Source organism: Cetorhinus maximus, chromosome 25 (genome assembly GCF_964194155.1).
Source record: "Cetorhinus maximus chromosome 25, sCetMax3.hap1.1, whole genome shotgun sequence".
NCBI classification, from domain to species: domain Eukaryota; kingdom Metazoa; phylum Chordata; class Chondrichthyes; order Lamniformes; family Cetorhinidae; genus Cetorhinus; species Cetorhinus maximus.
Genome location: NC_135903.1, coordinates 38,681,650 through 38,700,625, shown reverse-complemented (window position 1 = coordinate 38,700,625; position 18,976 = coordinate 38,681,650). Strand labels below are relative to the sequence as shown.

The 18,976-nt window shown below is 46.0% G+C and overlaps 1 protein-coding gene across 1 annotated transcript in view; it reads right to left on the bottom strand.

Moving 5' to 3' along the window:
- Positions 1-7,908: 7,908 nt before the first annotated feature.
- Positions 7,909-18,976, bottom strand: part of LOC144668068 (integrin beta-3-like) — a 90,705-nt gene continuing 79,637 nt past the window's right edge. The window contains exons 14-15 of the mRNA XM_078529834.1: positions 12,363-12,529; positions 7,909-11,440 (exon numbers count right to left, since the gene is read on the bottom strand). Of these exons, the coding sequence (XP_078385960.1) occupies positions 11,369-11,440; positions 12,363-12,529 (239 nt within the window). The 3' untranslated portion in view covers positions 7,909-11,368. The remainder of the gene's footprint in view (positions 11,441-12,362; positions 12,530-18,976) is intronic.

The window sequence follows — 18,976 nt, the reverse complement described above, 5'->3', positions numbered from 1 at the left end:
TGTGTACAGAGCCAGGAGTATGTACAGAGCTGGATCTGTGTATAGAGCCAGGAGTGTGTATGGAGCTGGGTCTGTGTACAGAGCCAGGAGTGTGTATAGAGCCGGGTCTGTGTACAGAGCCAGGAGTGTGTATGGAGCTGGGTCTGTATACAGAGCTAGGAGTGTGTATAGAGCTGGGTCTGTGTATAGAGCCAGGAGTGTGTATAGAGCTGGGTCCGTGTACAGAGCCAGGAGTGTGTATAGAGCTGGGTCCGTGTACAGAGCCAGGAGTGTGTATAGAGCTGGGTCCGTGTACAGAGCCAGGAGTGTGTATAGAGCTGGGTCCGTGTACAGAGCCAGGAGTGTGTATAGAGCTGGGTCCGTGTACAGAGCCAGGAGTGTGTATAGAGCTGGGTCTGTGTACAGAGCCGGTTATGTGCATAGAGCCGGGTCTGTGTATAGAGCCTAAGTGTGTCTGGAGCTGGGTCTGTGTTTCGAGCTGGATTTTAATGTCCTGAAGTTGATTCGCGGACCATTGGAAAATTGTGTAGTCACTCGGCTCTTTAAGAAAGGTCAGAGTGGGAAACCAAGGACCAGTTAGCCTAACATCTGTTGTCAGGAAATCATTGGAGCCATTAATTAGGGATAGAGCGAGTGAACACCTTGGAAATGTTCAGCTGATCAGAGAGAGCCCGTGTGGATTTGTAAAGGGCAGGTCATGCCTTCTGAGCCTGATTGAAGTTTTTGCAGAGGTGACTAAAATGTTGGACCTGGGAACACCTATGGATGTTATTTATGTGAACTTCTGGATGGCAATTAGTAAAGTCCCTCGTATGAATCTGTTAGCTAAAGTTGAAGCCCACGCCATTGAAGATAAATTATTAAAATGATTGATCTGGTTAGGAAACCAGCGGAGCAGCAGCAGACAGAGGCAGGTACTTGAATTGCCAGGGGGTGACTATTGGTGTCGCTCAAGGGCGTTGGGGCCTTAACTATTGTCTGTATTTATTAATAATTTGGACGATGATATGGAAAACCACATATCCAAATTTATTGATGACACAATGATTGGTGGTATTTTAATTCTAAAATTACAAACAGATATTGGTGGATTAAGTGAATGGGCAAAACTGTGGCAGACGGATTTCAGTGTAAGGAAAGTGAGCTCATCCACTGTGGGCCTGAAAAGGCTCAAACATGCACGCGAAAGAGCGCAGAAATCTCCCTGGGGCACAGAGCTGCCTCAAGGAGATCAGCTTGAGTTTCCAAAATTTTAAAAAAGAAAAAAAAAACAATTTAGGACATGTCCCCTCATGTGAAAGTGTCACATGACCTGGGACATGTCTATGAATTTTAATGAAAATCTTTATTTCACTTATAAATCATTCATGAAACCTCATCCCGCCCGTGGATGAGGTTCCATGAAAAATGCGAAGGTCGCCTGGGCTCCTTGCCTGCCCGACAACCTTAAGGTTGCACGGGCAGCTATGTTAAGTGGTTTAATTAGTCTTTAAATGGCCTTAATAGGCCTTTGACAGTTTGGCGGGCGCGCAGCCAACTCTGGTGCGCACCTGCCGAACTGAAAATCGGAATGACGCGCGGTGATGTCGGGACGCGCACCTGATGTCACCGCTCGTCATTTTACGCATCAGCGAGCAGGCCCCACCCCCGCTCACCGAGCCGAAGATTCCGGCTATATAGATCATTAAAATATCAGGAACGGGGACAGCAAATAACCTAAAAGACAAATGGAATGCTGGCCTTCCGATCTCAAGGCCCAGAATACAAAGGGGTAGAAGTCAGGCTTCAGCTACACAAAGGCCTGGTTAGGCCACACCTGGGCCTGAATTTTTAGGTCAGCAGGCGGGCGTCATCAGCGGACCTGGGATCGGCCTGGGGATGGACCGCTGACCGTGGCTGGCCAGTTTGCGGTCAGCCAGCAAGAAACGCGCGGGGAGAAGTTCAAAGCTGCCGGGGTGGGGGTGGGGGCTGAGGGAAAGCTCCCTGAAGGCAGAGAGCTGAGGACCTGAAAAATCAATAATAAAGGCTTCAGAAGCTGAAAGGAAGTGTCCCTGCATCATAATAAAACACCTGAAAATTTAGCTCCTGAAAATGCTGCGCACAGAAATTTATTTATATTTTATGTCATCGCGGAAACCTTATCCCGCCCGTGGATGAGGTTTGATGATAAGTATAAAGGCCGGCTGGCCGATTCGCCCGTCCGCCAGCCGTAAGATTGGACGGGCGATTAGAAATGGCAGACAATTGCGCCGTTAATGGGCTTAATTGCCCCCTTAATTGTCGGCAGGCACGCTTCTGACTTTTGCGTGCGCCCACCGAGCAAAACATCACCTGAGCGTGGGGCGCTCGCTCGACGCCATCCCGCGCCCGCCCGATCAGCATTAAAATTCTGCTCCTGGAGTTACCGTGAGCTGTTCTGGACATCTCGCCTTAGGAAGGGTGGATTGGCCTTGGAGTGAGTGCAGCAGAGATTTACCAGAATGATACCTGGATTCAAAGAGTTAGATTGCCAGGGGAGGTTACACAAACTTTGGGCAGAGTTTTACTCTGGCGAGGGTTTAAGGTCCCGCCGAAGTCGATGGGTTTTTGAACCGTTTGCTGCATTCTGTGGCCCCACCCAAACAGGGCCTTAGGATTCCTCCCTATGGCTCTATTCCCTGAGATTTAGAAGGTTAAGGGGTGATTTGATAGAAATTTTTGGGATATTAAGGGGAACGGTTAAGGTCGATGGAGAGAAACTATTTCCGCTAGTCGGGGGGAGTTTAGGACTTGGGATCTTTGTTTAAAAATTAGAGGCTGACTTTTCGGGAGTGAAATTCGAAAACACTTTCACACACAAGTGCTGATAGAAGTTTGGAATTCTCTTCCACAAACGGCAATTGATTCCCAATCAGTTGTTAATTTTAAATCTTAGATTGATAGATTTTTGTTATCCAAAGGTATTAAGGGATATGGGGCAATGGCAGGTATATGGAGTTAAGTCATGGATCAGCTATGATCGCATTGAATGGTAGAACAGGCTTGAGGGGCTGAAGGACCTCCTCCATTTCCTGTGTATGTTCTAGTGGAGTGTGTTTAGCATTGAGTGTGTGTGTACGAGTGAGGTATGTAATAGAGCGATGTGGGGCATGTGTAGAGCACTGTGTGTGAGTGGCAATAGTGTGTAAACAGTGCAATCACGTGGATCCTATTGATAACCTCCTAACTGATGTCAAATTAGGGTTCTGCCAGACGTCAGTACAGCCTTGGTCCAAACAGGGGCAAAAGAGCTGAATTGCAGAGTTAAGAGTGACTGCCCTTGACACAAAGGCAGCATTTGACCAAATGTGGCATCAAGAAACCCTAGTAAAATTGAAGTCAATGGGAATCAGGGGGAAAACCCTCCACTGGTTGCAGTCATAGCTAGCTCAGGGGAAGATGGGTGTGGTCGTTGGAGGCCAACCCTCTCAGTTCCAGGACATTGTTGCAGGATTTCCTCAGGATAGTATCCTATAGGCCCAACTATCTTCAGTTGCTTCACCAAAGACCTCCCTTCCATCATAAGGTCAGCAGTGGGGATGTTCGCCGATGATTGCACCATTCGCGACTCCTCAGATACTGAAGCAGTCCATGTGCAAATGCAGCAAGACCTGGACAATATCCAGGCTTGGGCCAATAAGTGGCAAATAACATTCATGCCACACAAGTGCCAGGCAATGACCATCTCCAACAAGAGTTAGTCTAACCATCCTCCCTTGATGTTCAATGGTATTACCATTGCTGAATCCCCCACTATCAACATCCTGTGGGTTACCATTGACCAGAAACTGAATTGGACTAGCCATATAAATACTGTGGCTACAAGAGCAGGTCAGAGGCTGGGAATCCTGCAGCGAGTAACTCACCTCCTGCCTTTCTATCAAGTACAAAGCTCAAGTCAGGAGTGTGTTGGAATACCCCCCAGTAGTCTGCATGAGTACAGCTCCAACACTCAAGAAGCTTGACACTATCCAGAACAAAGCAGCCGGCTTGATCAGCAGCCCAACCACCACCTTAAATATGTGTACCATCTACCAGATGCACTGCAACAATTTGCCAAGTGTCTTTCAACAGCACCTTCCGAACCCGTGACTTCTCCCATCTAGAAGGACAAGGGCAGCAGACACATGGGAACACCACCACCTGGAAGTTCCCCTCCGAGCCATTCACCATCCTGACTTGGAAATATATCGCCGTTCCTTCACTGTCGCTGGGTCAAAATCCTGGAACTCCCTAACAGCACTGTGGGTGTACCTACAGCACATGGACTGCAGCAAACACATATACTCAATTTGATACACATTACCATATACACACTTTTTTATTCTTTTACGGGATGTGGCCATTGCTGACAAGGCCAGCATTTGTTGTCTATCCCTAATTGCACTCGTGAAGGTGGTGGTGAGCCGCCTTTTTGAGCCGCTGCAGTCCATCTTCCCTTGTCCTTTGAGGTGGGAGAGGTTATGGGTTTGTACAGAGCAGATTGAAGAATGTGTATAGCAGTGTGCTATATGTTGTAAGGTGTTGGCATAGTTTGGGAGGATTTATTAAGGTATTCATAGTCTTGGGTAGTTCGACAGTATTTATTAACTGCTAGAAACTGTATACATAGGTACAGTAAAGGTCTAAACTAGATGCAGTCTCCATGCTTGCTTCTACACATCGCTCTGTCCAGCACGACACTGACCCCTCGGTGCGGGTCACGTGCTCTCTTACATCAATGTGTGGGCGGTACCATGCTCAGTCCCACCTTAATCCTATACATGTCAGACCCTTATCCTACATGTTACAGTTCTGTGTTTCAGGGAGCGTATCTACAGTAGTACGTTAGACTGGATCATGTAAAGCGCTGGAACGAGTGTGGATTATGTTGTGAGGAGAGGGAGTAGAGATTAGAGCAGTATACTGGATCCTATCTGGTTAACGTTAACATCTGGAGGAATAGCTCACGATTGTTCCTTTTCCTTTATGTCAATCTGAAAATCTTGCTGCATTTTGTCATTTCATTTTGTCATTCAAATATCAGTAGCTGCTTCATCTGTGTAATGTTGACCAGGAATTATGGAAATTAAAAACAGTGAGGCAAGTCAGAGAATCCCAGGTTAGTGTCAGATGTTCACAAGTCCTGTCTCTGAGCACACTGCGCTCGAGGAACGTCAAGGGGCGAGCAGTGTGTACTTCAGGTAGATTCACACTCGGGGAGAGCAATAGTAAAATTAGTATCTTTATTACATCAGCTGTCACAATGTATTACAGTTTTATTAATATAAAAAATAAGGTTGAAAGCCCTGGAAGAATATATTGAATTGTGCTGCTGTTTATCACACTTTGTAGAATTCAGAAATCAAACATATTTCAGATCAGAACTAACCCATCCATTGCTGCAGACATTGTCCCTGACAATTGGAGTGTGACCAGTGTGTAAACAAAAAAACATTCATCTCACTCTGAGGTTCAGTTGCAGGTTTATGTTTCTGAATGTCTTGTTGGTACAAGTTAGACAGACAGACAGGGAAGGAAGCATTGACTAAGCTTCAGAGCTCGTCGCAATGATGGATTTCACCATTAGGCAAAGCCAGGGTCGTTTAGTTCCTGACATGGAGCCTCAGTGGAGATCGGGGGGGGTGCGGTAGAGGAGGGTTGTGCATTGGAGGGGAAGAGTGGGGGCAGTGCTGTGTTGGGAGAAGGTGGGAAGTGTTGGGGGTGGGGGGGGGGGGACAATAACAAAAATAGTTGGAAAAATTCAGCAAGTCTGACAGCATCTGCGGAGAGGAATACATTTAATGTCTCGAGTCCGTATGACTCTTCATCAGAACTTAAAGAGAGACTAGAATTTTGATCACCAGTGTTGGTGGGGGAGGTATGTGTGGAGGGGGAGGTGTGGTGGGGGAGACGGGGGGAGAGGGTGCATAGTGTGGATGGGAGGGGGTGGTGTTGGGGAGGGGTGTGGGGTAGAGGGGAGGGAGAACATTTGGGGGAAGAGGGGGGCAGGGTGATGTGGGGAAGGGGGGATAGTGTGGGGGTGGGGAGAGAGTGGTGTGATGTGGCTGATTGGAGAATTGGAACAGGTAGTAAACTGATCCCTATCCCCGATCCCCCAGTCCAGCCCTGCCAACAGGACTCTCCAGACTGTTCCTAGTTGTGCTTTTAACCCATTTTGTTCTAATGTTTATGTAATGACCATAATAAATGACCTCGATAACCCCCTGCCCTATCAATGGGGTTGTTAACTCTGGATGGAGATTTCATCACATGATCATGTCCCATGTGAATTAATGGATTCTGACCAGAAACAATCGAACCCTGGGTAACACAGGCCCTGTAGAAGTGTCTGGAACCCACCTCGAACTGCCACTCAGTCATGGCTTCTGTCACACTGGTGCAGTATGGCCCACACTTATGTAGGGTTAAGATTCTATGTTCTGGAGCAGTGTTGAGAGAGAGAGAGAGAGAGAGAGAGAGAGAGCGCATGTTACTCTGTTAAAACTCACCTGGGAGAGATTGATATTCACACTAGATGCCAGAATACACATGATATCCTGGATTGGAAGATTGTTAAGGGCTTACTGATGTTTACAAATGTGTAAAAATCTAAAGCACTGATGTTATTTCTTAGCCTGGATTCGTGTTAAGTAAAATATTTGCCGCAAATATGTCAAGGGCTATTGCTTAAAGAGAGACTAGAATTTTGAAAGAAACTCTCCTGCAGTACCCAGGGCTGATCAAAAGGTGTCGCCAGTCCACACAAAGGCACTTATGAATTGGGAATCTCTCCTTCTCAGCAGACGCCTGTGATCACTGAGAGTTTATATTTCTCCCTTATTCTCCCTCCCTCTTCTTCCTTCTGCAACGTTAACCAGAGATGTCTTCCCCCCCTCAGGATGACATTAAAGATTCCATTGCACCATTTTGACAAAGAGCAGGGGAGTTCTCCCCAGTGTCCTGATCAATATTTATCCCTCAATCAACATCACAACAACAGATTATCTGGGTCAGTGTCACATTGTTCTTTGTGGGATCTTGCTGTGTGAAAATTGGCTGCCCCATTCCCTACATTACAATGACTACACTTCAAAAGTACTTCATTGGCTGGTAAACATTTTGGGACATCCTGAGGTGAGGGAAGATGCTATATAAATGCAAATTCTTTCCTTTGTGTCCCACGGGCACTTCTTGACAAAGAATTCAGTTTCAGAGGCGCCAGATTCTTTGCATGCCAGCTCATACAGTGAGCGTTCACAGGGCAGGGCTCCACAGCACAGGCCGACCCTGCCTTCACCCCATGACCACGGCCGGCACAGACCTCCCAGTGCCAATGACCAGCACCATGGATCCTGCCTGAGTTACCAGCACCATTCCCCCCCCCCCACCCCTGAGGCCAAGTAGCATCTCAGCTGAGGCCCTAGATGTGTAAACTCAGCTGGGCTGTCTATGTGTGCTTTCACTCCATGTTAATCCTGCCTTCTGTCCAGGGAAGGTCCACTGGCTTTCACTTCCTACTTTTGACATGGTATTAACTGGCTAGGAAATCACAGACAGGTCACACACCCACCAAACACTGCCTGTAACTTCAGGAGAGCTGAGTGACTGGGTGGGGCATCATTCACATTCTGAATCACCAGCTACTGGGTGCACTTCCTGTTTACTAACCATATCCTCCTGCGATGTTCTGTTAGACTTCCAACATGCAACAACTGCAGTTAAATTTTGGCAGTTGCTACACTTCAGCTTGGGCAATTGCTTCCAATTTTCAGTCACAATGCAGTTAGAGGCATGTGTCCAGGAGAACGAGTCTTGTAGTGTAGAACCCAGCTCCCACAGGGGGCAGGACTGACCAAGGATTAACCTCTGCCAAATCCAGACTCTTGTGGAGACAGGAGTTTCCAGGGCTGCTCCGAACAGATGTACTTGTTCAACCTGCGTTTACCTGTAGAAATATGAAACCTTCCTCTGTCTCTAATTCCTGTCCCACCACTACAGGCTCATCGACCCAAGATCCCTCCTCCCCTTCTAAGATGCAGCCAAATGGATGCTGATACAACAGCTGGCCTGAATGTCTTTCAAAGTATATTTCCAAGACAATATCTCCACAAAGTGCTAAAAATAAAGAATGACTTTTCTGGCCCCTTATACCCTCAGAAACAGAAGGCTTTACAGACAGTGGATTAGGATGCTCTTGGTAAATATAGTGACCTAGGAATTGCGAGACAGAAAAAGACCAAAGCCCATCCAGTTCACCTTCTACCATCCTGGTACCTGCATGTTACAAAACTAATGGAGTTCTTGACCAATCCTTGCAATTAAAATCTATCAATGAGTCTACAGCAGAGCCGGACAGGAAGCAAGAAATGTCACCAGTGATGGGGTGGTGGGGGGTGGATTTAAGAACGTTAGGGCCTCAATGTGTTACACTTACTCATGTCTCTCATTATTCACAGACTGCGCCACATTTTCTGAAAGAATTCTGGCCAATTTGCATTGGGAACGAGTCAACCTCCTTCCACTATCTTCCTAGGGGAGCCAGTTCCTCACTGAAATATTGGCTGGGATCTTAACGGCACACACACCGATTCCTGATGTTGGGACCCAATGTGCATCCCGAGTCCACATTGGGTGGTCACCGCAGCGGCTATTTTGCTGGCGATGGCCAATCCCACCCCTGGGATCACCGGCTAATCAACGATGCTGCCTGTTTCTCAGGACTGTTGGCTCAATCGGAGAGTCGGCAGCACCACTGATAAAGGCAGTCACTGCTCAAGGCTGCGGGGAGAAGGAAGGAGGTGCCACCCCCCCCTCGAAAGCATTGTTAAAATGTTTGGTGATGGGGCAGGCAGACCTGGCAACTGGAGGGATAGCCCCACTATCGGAGTCGGTGGCCACGGAGGATTACCACCAGGAGGGCATCTCCATGGATAGACTGGAAAGGAAGCACCCCCTCCCCAGTCCCCTCTAGGGAGTTGCTAGGAGGTCACCTTGATGTAGCTGGCAGACTCCCCATGTGGCGGGAGCTGTTCTAACCCTGGTAAAATGCTGGTGGCCTGGTTAAAAATGCCATCAATAGACCACCTGCCACTGGTCAGCGGGCACCTGAGTTACTGCTGTTCCTGCCACTGGGAATATCCCCTGGCTTCAGGGACACATTAGACCTCCCTTCCTGACAAATCTTCACAGCTACTTTCCCATTCTCCAATGAGCCGGGAAAATCCCGGCCATCATTTCTGCAGATGAATTTACCCTATTTAAAGCACAGGCCCAACGAATCTCACAAACAGCTGTGGAAAATGGATGAGTGAATTGTTTCAGTTGAAGGGCACACAAATATAAGTTAGGGAGGCACAGATCACACCCCCTCAACTGACGACATTGCCGAACTGCATTCGGGCCCCATGTTCTAGAATTCCCTCCCTTGGCCTCTCCTCCTTCAGAGCCCCTGTTGAAAGCCATCTCTTTGACTAAACTATGGTTCACCTCCTCACCCACCTTCCCCCACCCCAAACTTCTCCATCTTTGGCTCAGTGTCTATTTTATCCACTTACTCCACTGACAAATGGGCTATGTAAATATAACTTGACATTATAGGTTAGTTGTTAGGAGGTAGTTCTTTCTGCAGAGAGTAGTTAAATTCTAGAAGGGATTGTCAGACCATAGTTCTTATGTAGGGAGTGATAATCAGAATGGAATCAGTTATTGTGCTGACAGTGAGACAGGCGAGTAACTCTCTAACAATGTTCAGTGTGTGCAGTTCGATAAAAGCCAATAAAATGAACCAATGGTATTCCTTCACCGATGAAGAGAGATATATACATAAAACACAGGAGGCTTTAATGGCATTTTAAACAACAGTCTATAAAAGGAACGAATGAAAAAACTACTAGTAGGTGTAGAACTTGTTCATATTTCGTTCTGGCTTCAGTCCCTTGCTGTTTCTGTAGCAACATAGCTGGATTTTTTGAGTGCAGGAGTTTCTGGGATGTAAAGCCAGAGGGGGAATCCTGCTTCCCCCCCCTACCACTCTCATTGGGCCATGGGGGTGGGGGAGCGATGGGTGAGTGACACTGACTGCGGAGCTGCCAGTCTAAGCCCAGTGAACCCATTCAAGCCAGCGCCTTGCAGCCTGCCTGGCTCAACCTCATCCGCTTCCGAACCCCGGGGGCTAACGGTTGGTCGATGAGCGTGAGCCGAGCATGGTTCAGGGGGTCACAGGGCCACATTCCTGGGGGGAGCCAGACAATCTCCAGTCTTTGGGAAACAGGAGTAAGGCATTTGTTTGAGCTGGTGTGAAGTATGGGTACCCATAATGGCCAGATATGCAGTTACATGTCATCATCTGTAGGATATGTTCAATCTGACTGGTTAAAGTTCCTCGAGATTCTGGTGTCTGAGGATGAGAAACTGGTTCCACTACTTTCTCCCTTCCTTTCCTACAGCTGCCAACCCTCTGTGTCCTCCCTCACGTGTCTAAACACGCCAAAAGGCCACTGATACTCAATCCTGCCCTCACCCAATTGAATGCTCATGCCCGCTTCCAGGGGGAGCAATGGGAATACAGTCAGGGGCACTTTTTCCCCCTTTCTCCCTAAACCCAGGAACACGGGGGCTCAGTCGTGACACTCCAACTCAGATCAACAAATAACACGCAGCAGCATTCAAATCAGGCAGCCTGTGCTAGGAACATACAGCACAGGAGGCCACTCGGCCCATCTTTGGAAGAGTGACCCAATCAGTTGCACTCCCCTGCTCTTTTCCGCAGAATTTCCCCTTCAATCCCCTTTGAAAGTTCCGTTGAATCTGCTTCCACTAGTCTTTAAGGGAGCGCATTTCACATCATAATAACTTGCTGGGTAAAAATAACCTTCCTAGTCTCCCCTCTGGCTCTTTTGTCAATCACCTTATATCTCTGTCCTCTAGCTATTGACCTACTTGCCAGAAAAAAACTGTCTCTCTTCATTAGGTTTATCAAAGCCCTTCATAAAGGGATGCATACTACAGTGCATTCATCCATTGGGATTATCAGAGACACCGTTCAGATATCACAAATCCTCACAGACAGACCAGCAGGTAAGTGCCTGAGGCACTGTTACAATGCAGGTTCAAACACCTACTGGTGAAATATACCAACACCACCTCACTGTGGCTCAGTGCAGTTTCTAGGTTAAACGATCCAGTGTTGAGGGAAGGTAGGTCTTACAGACTGAAGTTGCGGCTGTGTGCAGCTCGACACAAGCCAATGAAAGGAATGCTGTCTCATTGAGAAATAAAACCCCAAGCGCCTTGGTTTTGTGCCCCGTGTAGCCCAGTTAAAGCTCTCCAATGCTGTGGTTTGCGTAACCCTCTCCCGCTGATGCTCCCCTCAGTCTGTGTTGCCAGTGTAGGTGAAATTTGTAAAGGTTGATGTTGGTCCTTGGTAGAGCGGGTTGTTGGCCTGAAATGAGACATAATTGTAAACATGGTGAAGCTACATCACCAACCACACTTACAGAATATATAATCCTGTCTTGCTGCAGATGTTGAGTGTATCTGAGGGGACAATCGCAGTGAAATGGTGATAGGACTTGCTATAAAGCCACATCAAGCTCAGTATGATTTCCGTTTTACCAAAATTAGCAGGACAGCATCTGAGGTTGGCATCAGCTGGCACTGACAGCAATGCAACTGAAACTGGCTCAACATGAACTTTGGAAGTGTTGGCTGCTGCATTTAATATGTTACAGAAGTGGCAACACTTCAACAAAAGCACTTCATTGATTGTGATGCCCTGAGATCGTGAAAGATGCTATATAGATGCAAATTAATCATTTCTTCTTTCATTCTCACTGTCTCTCTTTCTAACTGTGAGCATGTTTTTTAGATATACAGAATGTATTGCCACTTAAATAAAATAAGTTTAACTTTGACCATCTGAAGGGTCAGTGTGCCTTTCCTGAACGCATACACAGAACTCCACTTTCTATTAGCAAGGCAGAGCCAGCAGTATAGCTCAGTGCACTACCTCACAGCAGTCAATCACAGGCACTTGTGTCAAACTATTCCTTGAAATGTACAGGAACATAGGAGCCATTCGGCCCCTCGAGCCCGCTCCATTATTCAACTAGATCTTGGCTGATCTTCTACCCTAAGACCATTTTCCTGCACTATCCCCATACCCCTTGATAGCTTTAATATCTAGAGATCTACCAATCTCTGTCTTGAACATGGGGCTCTGGAGTTTCTACAATGATCGACGCACAAGGGAAGGATGTCTTTTGAGTTGAGCTTTTTGGTACTTTCTGTCACAGGTTTTTTTTTGTTCAGTGGGTGTCCTCCCCAAACTCTGTTACGGTCAGTAAATGCAAACCCTTCCTTACCGTGTCCCACTTTGCCTTGGCTCGCTCTGCCTCAAACTTTACAAACTCTCGCTTGTCATGGACTGTAACCAGCAGCTTCCAAATCAGCAGCGCCACCAGGCCACAGAGCAGGATGGCACCCATCAAACACAGGATAATGAGCAGGATGTTCGGAGGTGGTTGGCATTCTGCGGGGGAAGGGGGGGAGAAAAGGAAAGAACTTTCATTTATATAGCACCTTTCTCGACCTCAGGGCGTGGTTGGTACTTTCCACATCACTGTTCAGAGTTCTATGAAAGGCAAGATGAAGGGGAGGCTGAAAATAGCAGAACGGAAGAGCAATGAGATCAGAAATTAGGGATAAAAGCAGCAGTGAAATTAGAAATATTCCCTATTCCACCTCCCACCTTGCAAAATTACTGCAGGCATTAAGGAAATTAGAAAAGGTGACAAAAGATGTATTAAATTGCATGCGCGTCAATGTCCAGAGAGTAACGAATATGGCTGGTGAGCTGAAGGTGCAAATTACTACATGGAATGGTTGCATTAATAGAGACGTGGTTTAAACAGAGCCAGGAATGGATCTTAGTATTTCCTGGTTACCAAGTATTCAGGAATGATAGAGATGGAAGAAGAGAACAGGATGTGCCAGTATTAATCAAGGATCTTGATATACTTCTAAATAGAAAGGTCTTACGAGCTGGTTTGAAGCCTGAATCTTGAGTTAAGGAATAGAGGGAAAGCTGTGACATTGTTCATGGTCTTTTAAAGAGCCTCAGGAAGTGGGGAGGAAATGGATGATCAAACTTGTTGGAAGTGTAGATGAGACCTTGATATCCATCTTCACAAATCATTAAAGGCGGCAGGGCAAGGTGATGAGGTGGTTAAGAACATTTGGGGCTGGGTTTTATGCCCCCACCCCCCCCCACCCCCCAGCCCTGCTGGGCATGCTTTTGGCAGGGGGCATGTAAAATATGACGGGTGGCTATCCCACTGCCTTCCCGCCAGCCCCCGACCCTCCAGGTCCCCATAATACAGTAGGTGGGCACGCACTGAAATCGGCAGTGTTAGGAGGAAGGAAGTAAGTAAGAATTTATGGTAAGGGAGAATTTATTGAAAAGGAATGAATTACTTAAAATCTCCAGGCGACCAGGGCTACCAAGCACATTGGCAGCTAAAGGTTACCAGATGAACCTTGCACATCCTTAGGGCCTGCAAACAACAGAAAGGCCTTGGGAGCTGGACTGCAGTCAGAGCATTGGCAATAACAACTAAGATTAAGTGTGCTCTTCAACAGATAGGGGAAGAACAGGTAGTCCCAGCCTGGGTGAAAAATAGGGACATACGGTGCATGTACCTGTTACCAGAGATGTCTGTTTAATGTAAACCTGTATGTTGACAAGATTGGAATCTGGAAACTTTCTTGTACGTGACCAATAATGTATAAATATGTTGAACATTTGTAATTTAGCAGAGTGCTATCTCAAGCTGCATTGTGATGGTTCTCCCCTTGCAATTGCTCGAATAAACGATTGTGACCTGTACCTGAGACTCCTGTGGTCCGTTTGTCAAAGTGACCACAACAGTAGCCCATCTGTCATTTTTAAATAAATAATTAATGAGCAATTGAACTTGTTATCAAGCCAGTTGACCCGAATATTATGCTGCCCACGCCATAATAAGGTGGGAGTGGGTAGGCCGTTTTTTTAAGCAACGGCTTAACTGTACTTTTCAACTTGTGGACATTGGGCACACCCTTTGCCCCCAAGATGTTGCCCCACTCCCTTGTTCCTCTCCGCCCAGCCTTCAAAACACAGCCCCCCCCCCCAAAGTCCACCTTGCAACGTGAGTAATTTTGGACACCACATTTCAGAATAGATGTAACGGCCTTAGAAAGGGTCCGGAGGAGATTTACCAGGGTCTTACTAGGGAGGGACCTCCATCATGAGGAGAAGTTTGAAAGGTAAGACTGTTCTTTCTGGAACAAAAGGTTAAGAAATGAGTATTCCTGAAAGAAGAGATATTTTTTGTCGATGTTTTTAGTCTTGATGACTCCCTGTCCTGATGAGTGCAAGATGAAAAGGTTTGACAAAAACGTCTCTTGTTTCAGCAAAACTCAATTTCTGTACTAACAAACAACTAGTTATAACCTAATAGAGCTTTGAAGATGACGAGAGGTTTTGAGAGAGTAAGCTGAGAGAAACTATTCCTTCTGCAAATGGGTCAAGATCTAGAGGACATAGATTCAAAATCATTGGCAAAACATCTCGAGGGCAGATGAGGGGAACTTTTCCTCTCAGTAAGTTTTTCAGATCTGGGACACTCCACCCGAAAAGGTGATGGAAACTGATCCTATAAATAATTTTGAAAGGGAGTTGGGCAGGTACTTGAGGATGAGAAAATTACAAAGTTACGGACAAAAAGCAGAATTGTCAGATGAAAGATGACTCCTCTTTCAAAGAGCCAACACATGCAAGATGGGCTGAATGGCCTCCTATTGTGCTGTAAGTTTTTGTCCCAATGCACTTAATTTTTGAAATGTTGAAATGCAGGAAATATGACACCCAATTTGCGCACAGCAAGATCTCACAACAGCAATGAGATAAATGACCAGATAAACAGTTTCAGTGATGTTGGTTGAGAAATAAATATTGAGCAGGCTTTTGGGGAGAGAGCCCCTGCTCATCTTTGAAATCATGGGATCTTTTATGCCCAGCTAGAAGGGCTTACAGCACCTTGGTTAAGCATCCCATCTAAAAGATGGCATCTCTGACAGTGCAGCACTCCCTCAGCACTGCAGTAGAGTAACAGCTTGGTTATTACACTCAAAATTGCAGAATGAGAGTTGAACCCACAAGCTTTTGAGTCAAACTTCAACCCCTTCAGAAGAATCTGGGAGTAAATATAAATCAGATTGAGATTAGAGCCTGAGTTTATTAACCAGGAGGCCAGCAGTCGAGTGCTACCCCTACCAGGTCAGATTCCTTAAGGGCATTTCAGGCTGGTGATTTACCTGAGCGATGTCTGAGTAGGAGGCCACTTTGTGTGTTAGAAAGCCCAGTGAGCAGTGTTTCTCCAGAACACCACAACATTTCCCCAGTGTCTCTCACATCCTGGCCTCCGACTTCTACGTTATTCTCCTTGGTTGATGGACAAAATGACAGGGTAGATCCTCAACTTGAAGCCCGGCAATGAAACTGCCTGGCTTTCATTCCTGTTAATTTCACTACTGATCTGCAGTGTCAGTTTCACACCCGGGCACCAAGTTGGAAATTAACCTTGGGCGTCATTGCTTCCAACTCCAGGCCCAAGGCCCGGGTCTTGTAGTTTCCCACCTAAAACCTGACTGCCAATGTGTCCCATTTCTCAAGGTTCCCAACCAGTGAGAGGGCTGACCCTCTGACTATATCCTGCCAATAACTTTGCCGTCTCTCCTCCTCCTCTCCTGAGAGTCACAAGAAATCATTTCCTGTTGTTCTTAAAACAAATAAATGAATTGGCCTGGGATGAGCTAATTGACTCTCATTGGCCTGTCTTGTGTTGTTATCATTGAGTAAAAATTGGGCAGCAACTTCCAGAGTTTGCACATGATCAGTTAAACGAAAATCTAAAATTTGCTGTCTGATTTCCCCAGCTCCTCCTCCACAGCTTGTGCTCCACCTGTATCTTGCCGGTATTGAAATCTATGTAAATGCATCTATTTGCAATACTTATGCTCCAGATAGGCCAGGAGAAAGTTAGGGCTGGTGCATTTAGAAGCCAGGAAATTTTTAACGCTGCGATACATTTTAATTACTGACAAACAACATCTCTGGCCTTGAAAATTTAATTTTATAACTATGGAGTCTCATTCCTTCAGCATTTAATTATAGAATCATAGGATAGTACAGCACAGGAGGCCTTTCAGTCCATTTAGTGTGTACTGGCTCTTTTGAAGAGCGATGCAGTTTGTCTCATTCCTCATATATCTTGGCAATTTCCCCTCATTCAGACTTTTATCCAATTTCCATTTGAAGGCTGTGATTGAATCTGCTTCCGTCACCCTTTCAGGTATTTCAGACTATCATAATTCACTAAAAATAAATTTACTCCTCATGTCACCTCTGGTCCTTTTGCCAATTACCTTGAACCTATGTTCCTCTGTTTACTGACCCTCCTCCCGTTGGGAAATTATATTCTATTGAAATCCCTCATAATTTTGAGCACGTCATTTTTATATTTGTTTTTTTTATTTGTTCATGGGTTGTGAGCATCACTAACAAGGGCAGCATTTATTGCCCTTCCTTAATTGCCCTTGAGAAGATGGTGGTGAGTTGCTTCTTGAACCACTGCAGTTCCATGTGGCATAGGTACACCCACAGTGCTGTTATTGAGGGAGTTCCAGAGTCTTGATCAAATGACAGTGAAGGACACAGTTTCAAGTCAGGATGGTGAGTGGCTTGGAGGGGAACTTAAGGGTGGTGGTGCTCCCATGCATCTGCTGCCCTTGTCCTTCTAGGTGGTGGAGATCGTGGGTTTGGAAGGTGCTGTCGAAAGAGGCTCGGTAAGTTGGTGCAGTGTATCTTGTAGGGAGTACACACTGCTGCCACGGTGTGTCAGTGGTGGAGGAAGTGAATATTTAAGATTGTGGATGGGATGCTGATCAAGCGGACTGTTTTGTCCTGGATTGTGTCGAGTTTCCTGAGTGTTGTTAGAGTCACATTCATCCAGGCAAGTGAGAGTATACCATCACACTCTGACTTGTGCTTTGTAGATGGTGGACAAGCTTTGGGGAATCAGGAAGTGAGAATTCCCAGCCTTTGACCTGCTCTTGCAGTCACAGTATTTATATGGCTGGCCTAGATCAGTTTCTGGCCAATGGTAACCCACAGGCTGTTGATAGTGGGGGATTCTGCACAGGTAATGCCATTGACTGTCAAGGGGAGATGGGTAGTGTTTTAATATGCCTGTAAGGGATAGCAGCATGGCATCGTTAAAAGGGAGGGTGTGTCATGTGATCTAGTTTTAGTTTCACTTTGCTCTGTGAGCAGAACACACACCCACACAGCTCTGCTGCTGATGTCTTCAAGCTTTCTGCCTTGTATAAATGTTCTCATGTGCCAAGTCGAAATAAATGAACCTACAACATGTTTACACAATCGTTTATGAATGATTATTTCATTCATGATTATATTTATATTATTATAACAACACAACATGGTGTTTAGTGGTGGACAAACAGCCTTGCAGGAAGATTAAGTACAGGTACGACACTGTGAACAGTTTTAGATCGTGTTACACAGCATGAGACGACCCTTGACGTTTTGGTCAGACTGCAACAAATTTGAAGCATCAGAGAATGTTGAGAATGCAGCGCGCTGACTGCGAAGAAAAGCTTTGAAGACAGAGCGCCGAGATAGATCTGGTGAACAGACAGATCCCTCGTGGTGAGTGGGTCAGCACGTCAAGAGGACCAGCACCAGGGTAATTCTGTCAGGAAAGATGAGTAACCAAGGTATGGGCTGGATCGGTAGTGAGTGAGTCAAACAAAAAAACCCAAACAAAATCATCATAAAATTGGGCCAGAGAAGGTAACGATGATAACAGGCGGAGCTTCAGAAAACTGTGCAAAGGCAGCTACGGCGACACTCATCCCAGGTGCTATAGGAGAAAGAAGGTCAAAGGGATATTTTCAGAATGTCCACAAGATTCCCCAGTCTGCATTGGGATGCAACTACCCAAATTCAGAACGTTTAAACACCATACAGAGCTATGGTTTCTTGATTCAGGTGCATCTGAAACAGACCAGCAAGACATAAAAAAATCACCTAGCAATTGGGAATGAAGGTCTATATAGGCTGAACACATGAGGATTAACAGAAAAGCTACTAAAGAATCCCCAAAAGATATGGACTGTAGAGAAAGACCGGTTCAGAATCAAGTTAAACTTATGTATTCAACGACTAGAGTTCATGTCATTTCGACAACAGCCTACAGAATCCACAGACACTTCATCAGACAAAAGGTACATACTGTGATTTTTCAAACACAGAGCTAGCAGAGTTGTTGAGTTGGCGATTGCATCCACTCCTATGGAAGAATTCCAGAAAGTCTGCTAGACAAGCCCAAAATATACAGCATGGAAGAGCCACTCAAGGATGGATACAAATACAAAGTGATCCTCGCAGGTCAACAAAGCTTACAGGTCCTAAGTACAACCCCAATTATTGACACTCACTAGAACACCCAAACCTAGCAAGACAAGTGGAAGGTGTGGTCTTCTGCATGCACAAAGGAAATGTCCAGCTTTTAATTAATACTGCAAGGCATGTGGCAGAAAGGGCCATTGGCAGTGGCAGTGCACTAGAACAAAGGCTGGTGCAGCTACAAAGAGCTGTGCACTAATCCAAACAGACTCTACACAATGGTTACCTTCAAGCAATAAGAATGACCATCCGGTATCCCATCAGAAACATGTTCATGAGGTGATTGACAAATCATAAAATGATGATGATGATGATATGCACAAGATGAAGAGCAGTGAACACGTTCCACACCGTCAATTGCTTGGAAAACATAGATACCATGTCACCGTCCAAAGCGTTTCCCAAGATTCGAATTATCTGCCCTAAGAAAGTTGGTAACTATTCATTATT